The following is a 12,652-nucleotide window of genomic DNA, read 5'->3' on the forward strand; positions in this document are numbered from 1 at the left end:
CATTTTTACTTTTTTTTTTAAATTGATTGATGTATTTATAATCATACAAATACTCAAGTGACATTTGGTGTGATTTTTCCAATAAAGAAATCATTAAGAAATATTTTCTAACGCATTTTCTATCACCCGTTTCATATTTAATGGTTCACTGACTTTTTTGTGGCCTTTAAAAATTAAATATTTAGTTTATAATCTTACTAATAATTGAGTGGCCTACCAATTAGTTTATCCTTAAAAATCATTACAAAACGCAAGAGTATAGCGTTACTATCTCACTTACATTTCCCCCTCTTTATTACACTGACTGGCGCCATCGTACACAGAGTCGTCTCTGAAGCAGATCGTGATCTGAAATTTATTTTTCACAGGTTAATATTCATTTCTTTCGATGTTATGCAAATATGTTTAATTTTTACATTTTTTTATAATCACGAATGATTATTCGAATATCAGCTAATTGTTTTTAATCCGAATTGTAGTTTACGTCCTTAGAATTTTCGTTTCAATTTCGGATGTTAGGATTTTCTACTGTTTTTTGCTTTATTTTTAACTCAATATCCCAGTTGGTTTGAGCTAATAGACAATAGCTGCTGGTCGATTTTGGCGGTGCTAGCAGCTTTACGCTCAATTTCATTTCAGTACCAGATTCATCAGTTTGTAATTGGGGCTTTTTTTGTTTCCCCCCAATAATAGGAGCCAGGAGTTCAGGACCTAACCTGGTTTTCTTGTTTTTAAAATGAGGCATTTTTAAAAAATATTTATGTGTAATTGAATTTTCTGTTCAACTTTTTTATTTAATATAAATTATAGTAGAAGGAAATGTATGTTACTGTAGAATTGCTGATTTTACTTGTGCATTAACTGATTGGAACTTGTATAAGGTAGAAGGTCGCCATGGCTGCTTCGGAAGAGAATAGTGCTATGTTTCCAATTTTCATTTTAACAATAATGACACTGCCTCTGGTTCCCTATACAATTCTCAAATTGTGCCGAGCAGCATCCAAGGAAGCAAAGGTAATTCAGTGCCAGTGCGCGGAATGCTCTTGCTCAGGGAAGTACCGCAAATCCATATTTAAGCGGGTAAGCTGCCATTTTGCTGCCCGTTTAATTTATTATTCAATTTTTAGTTTTTGAGGAATTTCAGCATTTAGTATGCGTTATGGTGTATTCTGATTTTGGAATGGGTTGGTTTTGTTCATGCAGATCTCAAACTTATCAACATGTAGTAATTTGACTCTGGTGCTGCTCTGGGCCATCATGATATTCTTGGTTTATTACATTAAAGCATTAGTCGAGAGGTAAATGCAATTAGTAGAGTATCAGTCATATGTGAGATTCTTTAGCTATTATCTTGCTGTTAGAGTTCCTGTTGTTCTCTTGTGCTACAGCTACTGTCATCATTCAGTTGAAGTTCCTGTGATGCCTATGTTCTAGATCGCTGTTATGAGTTGCACTAAGTGAACTACTCTGTTTTTCTTTATTCATACAGGTTCAAGTTTTTGAGCCTTTCAGTATACTTGGGTTGGAACATGGAGCTTCAGATTCTGAAATAAAGAAAGCATATAGGAGACTTTCTGTTCAATAACATCCGGATAAAAATCCAGATCCAGGTTGAAGGTGTTTTACTCGTATTTTTGTATGAATTCCTGTAGCCATAGTAAGAAAAAAAAGCACTTGATTGATAGCATTTCTTTATTAACAATTTTATTATATTATTTTTCAGAGGCTCACACATATTTTGTGGAGTATATAGCCAAGGCTTCTCAAGCTCTCACATACCCAATATACCATGAAAATTTCGAGAAATATGGACATCCAGATGGAACACAAGTAATCAGTCTCTTATATTTTAGAAAAAGCAGTGATTTATTTAACTCTGAATTTCTAATTAATAAGATAATTAACCCTCTTTAAGAGTTAAGGCAAGGCCATACCTTTTTGGTGCAGGGTTTTCAAATGGGCATTGCTCTTCCTCAGTTCTTGCTGGACATTGATGGAGCATCTGGTGGCATTTTCTTACTCTGGATTGTTGGTGTTTGTATTCTCTTGCCATTGGTGATTGCTGTCGTATATCTATCAAGGTCATCAAAGTACACGGGAAACTATGTCATGCATCAAACACTATCCACTTACTATTATTTCATGAAGCCTTCTTTGGCCCCAAGGTACTCTTCTCAATAAAAAAATATTTATGATCACTAATTACAAACTCTACAGTGAATCAATGAGTAGCAAGAACCCCCCCTTTTAGGGTCGGGGCTATAATTAGTAAATAAAGATGTCCCTTCGTCCTTTCATGTCTAGTTACATATGAACTTGTTTTTACCGAAGCTTTGGTTATTATTATGTTGTACCTTGAGCGAAAGCAGTTATCAGTGTATTTGAGGATTTTAAGTGTGTACAGGGTTTCATAACCTAGATTTCTGACTTCCTTGATTTAATTTTTCTTTTGATTCTGATACCTATAATTTTTAACATTTCTTGGAAGTCTAATTGAATTTCTTTTTAATCCCTTAACTGTATGAATTTGTGGAGTTTGTATTATTCTTTGCAAAATGATTTGATTTGTTGTTTTACCTGATTTACAGCAAAGTCATGGAAGTCTTCACCAAGGCTGCTGAATACATGGAGATTCCAGTTCGTAGGACTGATGATGAACCTCTCCAAAAGCTTTTATGTCAGTTAGGAGTGAGTTGAATCTGGACCTTAAGAACATTAAGCAAGAGCAAGCTAAATTTTGGAAGCAGCATCCAGCTATAGTGAAGGTACCTATATGCTGACTGCTAGGATTTATCTGTAAGGAGAGAGTAGAATTAATTACTCTGATTCCTGACAGAGTTTCTTATGATTGCTTTTGTGTCATTTTCTATCCAGACTGAGTTGTTGATTCAAGCACAGTTAACCCATGAATCAGCTGCCTTATCTCCAGCTCTGTTTGGTGATTTCAAGCGCATGCTAGAACTTGCACCTCGACTGCTGGAAGAATTACTGAAGGTCAGCTTCACCCACCTGTCATTTCTGTCTGAGTAGACTTCTAGGACCAATAATAATACATTATCGTGCCTGCTGAACATGTTCAAGATTTTCTATACTCAAGTACTTCCGTAAACCCAATTCTCGAGTGAAAATATAAAGAAGCAATTTGTGCTTCATGTGATTACAATGTAGCCAAAACCAACTTCATGGGTGGATGCCATGGAAATCCTTAATTTTCAGGATAATAAGGTGTAAGATTACTAGTATTTGGCTTATAGAAACTACTCTGTTTTGCCAAATAATTTTCAAATACATAAGAAAATAATTAAGTTGAAATCATGTGTGGTTATGTGCGTGGCAGTGTTATTTGAAAGGTCAAAACAACAGCCTCGCAGTGTCTAGGGGTTTTAGGTCTCTGATATATATGGTACAAAAATACAACGGAAAGATTCTTGCTCGTTTTTGTGTAAGTTGGATTACTTAGGGAAATCCAAGCTTCATGGCCTTTTAACCTATCTCCCGGTTAAGAGTTATTTATGCTCTGTTGCAGAAGGTGAGAACGTTTCAAGACCTTCGAGACATGACTATGGAAGATCGTGCTCAACTTCTAACGCAAACTGCAGGATTTTCTCCTGCTGAAGTACAAGATGTTGACTTGGTGTTGGAAATGATGCCTTCCCTAACGGTTGATGTTAGATGTGAGACCGAGGGTGAAGAAGGTATACAAGAGGGGGACGTAGTGACGGTTCAAGCTTGGATAAAACTCGAGCGTGGCAATGGCCTGACCAGTGCACTTCCCCGTGCCCCTTATTTCCCCTTCATTAACGACATTAAATTAAAATCATCATGTGATCTCAATAATAAAAGAAAATGTTATTTTTCTTAAAAATTATGTATTCAAACAATTATGTCGGCAAGATGGGTATATATTGTCAATAGATTAAAAAAATTCTAAACAAATATTATCATATAATCATCCAAATTATTATTAAAAAAATTAAATTAAAACATCCAACTAAGGCCTAAAATACTTCTAACAAGAAGCATTGGATCCATCGCATCAATTGGGTATTTAATCACAATATCTTAATCAAATATATTAAACTTGTTTGAGATCCAATAGATTCCAAAATACAAATATTTAATAATATTATTGATTAGGATTTAAGTTTTTTTTAATAATCGAGGAAGGGAAATCAAATCCAATTCTTATGCAAAGATTATATTACTATTTTTAAGGTTTAATAACTTCTTTAACCCCTCTATTCTAGAAAAATTCTTACTTTGGTCGTTTTATTTTTTTCAGTCAATATGATATTTCAACTTTCAATTACATCATCACTTTGATCTATGGACAATTTCTCTTAAAAATATATATATATAAATGAAGTGGTTCAACCAGATTTCCCACGTGTAATAAAAAAAATAAAAAACTAAAAATCTAAAAAAAAATATTTTTTTAAAAAATTAATAGAATATTTATTAGATTTTTTATATTCTTATAATTTTTGAATTTTTAAAATTACTTAAGCATAATTATTTTTATATATATATATATATATATATATATATATTTTAAAATTACAAATTATAATCTTAGCTTTTTTTATTTTACTTACAATTTTTTAACAAAAATGTCATGCGGTAAAATTAAATTGGGTCATAAATTATTTTTTAACGGAAAACATCTACGAACTAACGATGCTAACAGAATGAAAATTAAAAGATTAAACTAATCCAAAAAAAAACCTGCCATAAACTAACTAAAACAAATATTAAATTTGATGTAAAATCAATTGAGTTTTTTTCTTCTCTTATCTACTTTTTTTGTCTCTATGATCTCCACTAGTTTCCCTAAGAAAATTTTTACTAATGGGTCAATTTGGAATTCTAAATTTACAGGGGTGACAATGAGTTTTTTTTAAACTGTGTTAAGTTATTACAAAGTAGTATATATATTATTTTTAACCATTGATATCACATAATCTTATAGATGCAATTGCTCGAATCTAAAATCTATAGAAAGAACAACATTTCCCTTAGCCACCAAGATCACTTGATGAGTTCGTATAATAAAAATTTTACTTTTTATTAACTAAAATTTCAATATCAAAATAATAAGTTCATCAAACTTTTATAATTTGGGTGTAATGAAGGAGCAAGCTTTATTTGGATGTGCTCCATAGCATGCCATTATTGACCATAATGTTTATTATTTATAACTTTTGGGTGGATTGATTGGGACACATAGAAGAAGGGTTCTTTTTCTAGGATTTGAAAAATATAAGTGGTGTGGAAAAAGTGAAAAACACCACGATGGGAACAGGCTGATTAAGATCATATTATAAATAAATAATAAATATTATTTTTTTATAAAATATTAATTATATTATTAGTTTTTCTATTATATATAAATTTTAAACTTAATCATTTAATTCTAATTTGATCAGTTTCTCAAGATTACGAGATTTAGATGATGAAATTGAATAATAAAAATTAAATCTATAATTTAAACATAATACAAGAACTGATAGTAAAATTTGATTTAATAAGTTTAATCACAATCATTAAGGTTAATATTAAAATTTTATTTTTTTTAAAAAATATACATATTAAAATGATTAGAATAAAATACAATGACTCGATAAAGTTTTTATCATCAAGTCATTTTCAACAGAATTTTATGAAATATTCTTCATTATATAATTAAAAGTATATATTGCAGAAATTTATTATTAAAATAATTAAAATAATTTGATTAACTATTGGAACAAAAATTTAGCAGATAACACAAACGGCGGGATCTTCTTCCATCTTGTTATCTATGTTTAAAAGGGTAAATTACACAAATGGTCCCCAGGCTATAGGGTGTTCTTTTGTTGAATCCCCTAACTTTTAAAAGTTATAAAATATTCATTTGACTATTCATATATTCCAAACTCATCATTTTTTTGATAAAAAAACTGATAGTCGTCTGAGTTAGACGTTAACCTACTGATTTGAATATGATAAAATTACATTTTAATGATATCTAATGGAATCGTTGTTACTTTCAAGTATTGGTTCGACATCAACGCTTTAAGCAATAGCTTGATGACATAATGTAAATGGAGATTCGATGCACAAAATATAGCTCAAATGGTTGTGTGATCAGATTTTATCATATTCTGGTCTACATGTTAACGTTCAGCTCAGATGACCACCAATTTTTTAAGAGAAAAGAGCGAGTTTAGAATATATGAATAGTTGAGTGATCATTTTGTAACTTTTATTAGTCATGGGACTCAATAAAACAACACTCTATAGTCGAGGGATCAGTACATTACCCTATTTAAAATAAGGCTTAATATAAAAGTAATTTCCTAAACTATATATTTTTTCTCATTTAGGTGCCTAAACTTTTTTCGGTCAATCTAGGTGCCTATCATTTCAAACATTACTATTTTAAGTGTCTTGACTATAATTGCGTTAATTTTTTTTTGTTAAGTGACACATGTCACGTTATAGTAATTTTAAAAATTTATTAAAAAAATATAAAAAAATATTATTATATTTAAAAAATTTAAATTTTTCTAAAATTACGATAACATAACACGTGCAACTTTTGTAAAATTTTAAATATCTATATTTTTAAAATTAAAATATCATTAAAAAAAGTTATCCCCCACCACACCAAGCCCGCCCTGTGCAAACCTCCCCTCACCATGTATCAAATTCTTTGCGGCAAAATTCCTCCCCTTCCCTCCCTCTTTCGTCCTAATTCTTCCTAGTCGGATTTCATCAGATGATTACTGATTGTCAGGTGGAGACATGATCAGGAATAGGTTCAGTCGACGGCAATGACAGTGACAAAGGCTGACGACCACCAACGTAAATAGAAGGATTGAAATTAAAATTTTTATAAGATTTGAGAAAATTTTAAGTTTTTATTTAAAATAAAATGTTTAAAATTATCATATAACATGATACGTGCGACTTGACAAAATCTTTTAACGATCGTTACAGTTAGAACACTTAAAATGATAACGTTTATAATATTAACCACTTAGATTAACCGGAAAAAAATTACACTAAACCAAAAAAATATAATTTAAACACTTTTTTCTATTAAGCCTTAAAATAATAATAAATATGTTAATTGATTAAACTTGGTTTTGTATCAGGTGCCACTGCAATTGCTATACAATTTCGCCGTTGGGTCGAGTGGATATTCGTCCTTCTTTCTCAATCACGTGTTTGAAAAAGATCTGGCCCAGTAGCGTCAGCCGTTGGTGACGAAATTTAAAGAAACTTTTAATAGTTACTTGGCTTGAAAGCAGTATTCTTGAATACTCAATTTCCATTCATTCATTTAGTTAATTAGTTCTTTATATTCAAGTTTTTTTTTCAGTTTTCATTTATACCGATACCAAAGTAAAAAGAAAAAAAAAAGATTTTTTTCAATCGGTCGTCAGAAAATATTATTTTTTTAATTTGTTTTGTGATCACGAATGAACTCAATTTAATTTTTTACAAAAATTCTTTAAAACGCATGGAATTCAACACAAATAATATTGTTTTGGAGGTTTGGGAGCTTATATCAAAATTTGAGAGCTTTCAGCTTTGAGTGTTTGTCTGAAAATACAAAAGATAAAATTTATTCGTCTTCTTCATTAACGGTACTCGAATATATAATCTATAAGAACAAAAATTTACAAGATAATGCAACCAGCTGGATCTTCCTCAACGATTTTACCGTAAGAGTAACAATAGGGCACCGGAGGATAGTATTGGGCGACCGGCGGGTACGGGTAGGTTACTATAACATCTTTCTGCTGGTTTTTCTTGGGATCCTCCTTCTTTTCGACTTTCTTTTCCTCTTTTTTCGGCTCTTCTTTCTTCTTCTCCGGCTCTTTCGCCGGTCCGACCGAAACTATTTCGGTGTGACATAACTTCCTTAGTTTCCTCACTGCCTCCACCGGATCAATGACCCCTGTCAACGTTAGTTTTTGATCCTTATCCATGGCAACTGATTCGACCCCTGCCAATAAAAATAAATAAATTCATTTTAGAGTTAGTTTTCAAAATGAAATCCGATTCGATTCCAAAGTTAATCAGGATTATATGACTATGAACTACAATACCTGAAACACCAGAGGCTATCTTCATGGCTTTCTGTCTGCATTTGTTGTCGTGAAAATCCAATTTCAACACAACCTTCTGTCGGAAGAAAAAAAGAAGCGAAACCAGTTTCTGTTAATATTTCGATGAAAGCAAGACTCCAAAGTGTAAAAGCAATGTATATGTATATGTATATATATCGAACCTTCATTTTCGAGATCTGGGGGTACTCTGCGTAGCAAAACTGGGGAAATGGGATGGGGGAGAAAGGGAGGATATTAGAAGAAGAAGGTGCTGTAAAAGCTTTGGTTTTGAAGGAAAGCTCAAAGCTTATGAAATTTATAAGGAATCAAGTCAACTTAAGTCAAGTTACTGTTTGCCTTTTCCAGGTTCGTGGAAGGTACGTCAGTGTAAAACGATACCGATAATACAATCAACCTTTTGAAAAAGATTTAGCTAAAATTCATTTTTTTTATAGATGGTGGGTAAGCTTATAATAAAAGTCCTTAAATTAGGATGAAATGATGATAATTTTTTATGACGGGTTTTAACAGTGTAATATGGACGCGTTATTTCTTACCTTACTATGCTGAAGTCGGACAGGTGAATGAACTTGGATAGTTTTCGGGTCCCGTCTAGGCTATTAATTAATTAATTAATTAATTTATTTATATTAAATATTTTTCTATCAGTTTTTCCACATCATTTTTGTTTTTATTCGTCATCGTGCTTCAACTGCAATTGCTAAATAATTTCTTTGGCCTTTCAGTTGAAAACAAAGGCTTTTGCAGGTTGTTCTTTTCATTCTCAATCACGTGTACGAGGGAAATCTATTCGAAAGGTGCTACTTGAAATAGGGTTAGGTAATTAATTTTATTTAATATTATGAATTATGATTCATTTTTTTTCATAATTATTGGTATCAATCTATTGATAAATTAATCTATTGATCAATTAACCCTCACAACTCAATTTTCTCCATTCGTAAATCTCATGATTCGAATCTTTAACCCTTCTGACTAATTTGAATCTAGTGTCTCATCGCACTAAACCAACTAGTCGTTGATGATTATGATTCAAATTTTATTCAACATGATTTAATTTTTTATATTACTCGTTTAATAAGAAAAAAATTATCTATAACATAAAATCTTAAAAAAATGTAATTTATATTTTTAATATTTTAATTCTTAATGTTTACCCATTTTATAAATTCGTGCTTTAAAACTACGCCCGAACCAATTTATCTCAATAATTAAAAGAAGCATTATTATTTCTAGAACTCACAAATTTAAACACCAACAACTATAAGGATGATTGAATATTTATTATCGAATAATTAAAAATATTTAAAATATATACTACTGTATAATATTTTTAGCTTAATAAAAAAGTGCTTTAAAACTTTGTTGAAGAGAAGAGAAGAGAAGAAAAGAGAAGATTTGTGTGGTGCAAGTACACAAGTCATACTTTATTAAGATTTATTATTATTATTAAACATTTCGATTCAAGCGGTGGAATCGAAAGTATTGATATTATTGGATATATCTTTTATTTAGCAGTCTAAAACAAAGATTCAATCAGTTTTGAGAAACTCCATGATATAGGTGCCGAAAGCAGAAAATTTTACTCGAAAGCCTTGAAATCCAGCACCCTTTGCCAGGGCCTCAAATTCCTTTTCGGTCCTCTCTTTTCCACCGGTGTTGTGAGCCATCCCGATGCAATCAAAAGTGGCAACTAACTTCGTGGCGAGACTCGAATCTGGGTGATCCGGAAGAATGCTATCGGCAACTATCACTTTTCCCTTGTCCGGTTAAGCTTCGTAACACTTCTTCAAGAATTTCGAGCAGTGTTCAACTGTTCATCGCTCCAAGCGTGACATATCCACTACACGAGCACACAGATATCAATAGTATAGTGTTCTGATTAATTAGGCTGATAAAATTCTTAATGTATATGATTTTAAGTTGAATGAACACACCTTCATGAACATGGCATCCCCTTTTGGAACACTTTCAAACATGTCTCCGCCAACATGTTTCACACCTATGTTCGAAACAATTTAATTTGAATGAAAAAGTCAAGTTTTAATACGGAAATATATTAACATGGGCGTATCCTGGCCTAAGCCTACCTAGGTCGTGTCCCACCTTATGCCCGAAAAGAATATATCACTGATTTAGTCACTCACTTATTAATTATTTTTTGTTTTAATCACCCAACCGTTATTTATTTTAAATCACACTTAATGTTATATTTTGGTCACTCATTTTTAAAAAATTAACAGTGATGTTGACATATCATCATAAGATAATGTCGCATCAGAATTGAAAATAATTAAAAAGTCATATTAACATCATTGTTAATTTTTCAACTGTAGATGATCAAAATAGAACCAAGACGTAAGATTATGTATGATTTTGAGAAAGTAATAGTTGTGTGACCAAAAATTAAATTAAGTAGTAGATGAGTGTATAAATAATTAGTTTACCCTAAAAAAATATGTACAAATTATGTTAAGAAAATTATATTGATCCAATTAATATTTTTTTTCTAGATTTATCCAGTATATATATATATATATATAATTTTTATTATATTTTTAAATTAAAAACATATACGAATTATTTTAGATAAAAAATGGAGTTTTTTCTGAAATCGCTATTGGTAATCATTCCAATTACTTGTGAGGCAAGGATAATTTTATACCTAGGTAAGCAGGTTCATTCTTAATGACATGAGGTAAATCGAAGTTAACGCCATTGATGGTGGGGGTACTTGGAGACGATCATGGAAAGGGTGACTCCGGTACCACCGCCCACATCGACCAATGTTTTTAGTCCGTCGAAGCCATCGTACATCTCAAGAATATTCTTCATGAGAATGGTGGAGTGATCAGACATTCCCTTATTGAAAATCATATTGAGTCTAGAATCTCTGCCAAGGTACTCAAATACGCCCATGCCATTAGCCTTGTTAAATGGAATCCCACCATTCAACACTGCATCTTTCAAGTAGTACCTGAAAACAGTCCAACGTATATTGTTGAAAATGTTTAGTAAATCAAACGTATAAATCAATATATTTCCACACATACCAGCTCTCCATAATGACCTTGTCTTGAATCATGAGACTCAGGCTGGAAAGAGATGCACCATTTTGGTTCATGGTCAAGAACTTGCAGACAGGGCCGAGACCATAGAGTCTCACGACTTTGCCGTCAGGAAGGGTGGTGGAGTTGCAAGTGAGGACGGAGTAGCTCGCTAGGAGACGGAAGATGCGGTCTAGCATAACTGGTGCATCGTGGTTGGTGGTGGGAAGCTTGGAAGCAACTTCTTCCGGGGAAAGGAAAACAGCTGGACCGGCTTTCACCATGATCTCGAGCAGGTCAAGACGTCAAGTTCTATGGCTGACTTAAGCACAATGGGTAGGATTGATCCAGTCACAAGTTGCATGGCCAACAAGTTTGCTTCCTCATCGGAGGTATGGATCGGAGTCTTTTGGGTTTCACCGGTTGAAGCCATCGTTTCCACTGGTTTCAAACTCTGGAAAAAAGACAAGAAAGCAATTGCAGGTAATGAAGCTATGGGCATAGTCGATGACACCGAGACGTGTATATATAGTGTTTTGGCAGCCTAAATCTCCATCAAAATTTAAAAAAAAATATTTCACATCATATTTCATATTTCACATCAAAATATTATTAATATTATAAAACCGAATAAAATAATTAAGAGGAGTATATTAAAGGAAAGAAAACATATTAAGCCGCCATATTTTATATGAAAAATTCTAGACGAAAAAAAGTAATGTTAAAGAAGAATATAAATTTATAGTCGAAATTATGCAAGTGAATTACAAATATAGAATAATCATAATTCAAGAGAATCTTAAACGCATATATATATTAATAAGGGAGAAAAACTGCTATAACTTGACAGGTGTCAATCAAGTAATTATTAAGGAATATTTTTATATGGTAGTGTTAATATTCTTTGAAACTTTGGTATTAAACTAATATTACGATGATGAATAACTGTTCATAATCCAAAAAAAATTGTGATACGAGAATTTATCAAATGTTTTTAGCGGTAGAAAAGAATATTACTCTTTTTAGAAGTTTTGAGTTTTAACAATTATATTTGTAGAATGTGTTATCAATTTGTTAAAATAATTCTAAACATATATTATCTTATAATCACTCTAGCAGATAATTAAAATAAAACTATGGTATTATTTATTTGATAAAAAATCTAAAATAGATAGAAAAATAGAAATCTGTGGTAATTGAGTCTCTTATAATTTTTGTTGTTGTAATTTATCATCTTATTATAGTGAAATTCTTTTTATTTGTCCACGATTTTTTATTTCAAATCTTTTATATAAATTTATATTGTTTTAAAATTTTAATTACCGTTTTTTATTATTACCTGTATATATATTTAATATTAAATTTTTATAATACTAGATGAAAACAATTCTTTAAATTTTGTAGGTAATATACACATGTACGGTATTATGTCATTGCTTTTGTTATGCTATAATATTCATCGTTTTCAATTTTATAACCCCTATA

General features: G+C 31.3%; 1 protein-coding gene, 1 long non-coding RNA gene and 2 pseudogenes across 2 annotated transcripts; 2 read left to right on the forward strand and 2 right to left on the reverse strand.

Moving 5' to 3' along the window:
- The first annotated feature begins 291 nt into the window (after positions 1 to 291).
- LOC120116555 lies at positions 292 to 1,284 on the forward strand. Its single transcript, XR_005515568.1, has 3 exons — positions 292 to 368; positions 882 to 1,080; positions 1,204 to 1,284. It is a non-coding gene; the product is annotated as an uncharacterized LOC120116555 (long non-coding RNA).
- Positions 1,285 to 1,765: 481 nt separating this feature from the next.
- Positions 1,766 to 7,216, forward strand: LOC120117028 (annotated as a pseudogene).
- A 434-nt stretch (positions 7,217 to 7,650) lies between these two features.
- On the reverse strand, positions 7,651 to 8,373 carry LOC120116562 (heavy metal-associated isoprenylated plant protein 12-like). Its single transcript, XM_039137020.1, has 3 exons — positions 8,282 to 8,373; positions 8,100 to 8,175; positions 7,651 to 7,996 (listed from the first exon to the last, which is right to left on the reverse strand). The coding sequence occupies exons 1-3, from the start codon at positions 8,285 to 8,287 to the stop codon at positions 7,668 to 7,670; spliced, it is 411 nt and encodes a 136-aa protein (XP_038992951.1). The 5' UTR covers positions 8,288 to 8,373; the 3' UTR covers positions 7,651 to 7,667.
- A 1,279-nt stretch (positions 8,374 to 9,652) lies between these two features.
- LOC120116573 lies at positions 9,653 to 11,600 on the reverse strand (annotated as a pseudogene).
- Positions 11,601 to 12,652: the final 1,052 nt, after the last annotated feature.

Source organism: Hibiscus syriacus, unplaced genomic scaffold, assembly GCF_006381635.1.
Source record: "Hibiscus syriacus cultivar Baekdansim isolate YM2019G1 unplaced genomic scaffold, ASM638163v2 tig00000916_pilon, whole genome shotgun sequence".
NCBI lineage: Eukaryota > Viridiplantae > Streptophyta > Magnoliopsida > Malvales > Malvaceae > Hibiscus > Hibiscus syriacus.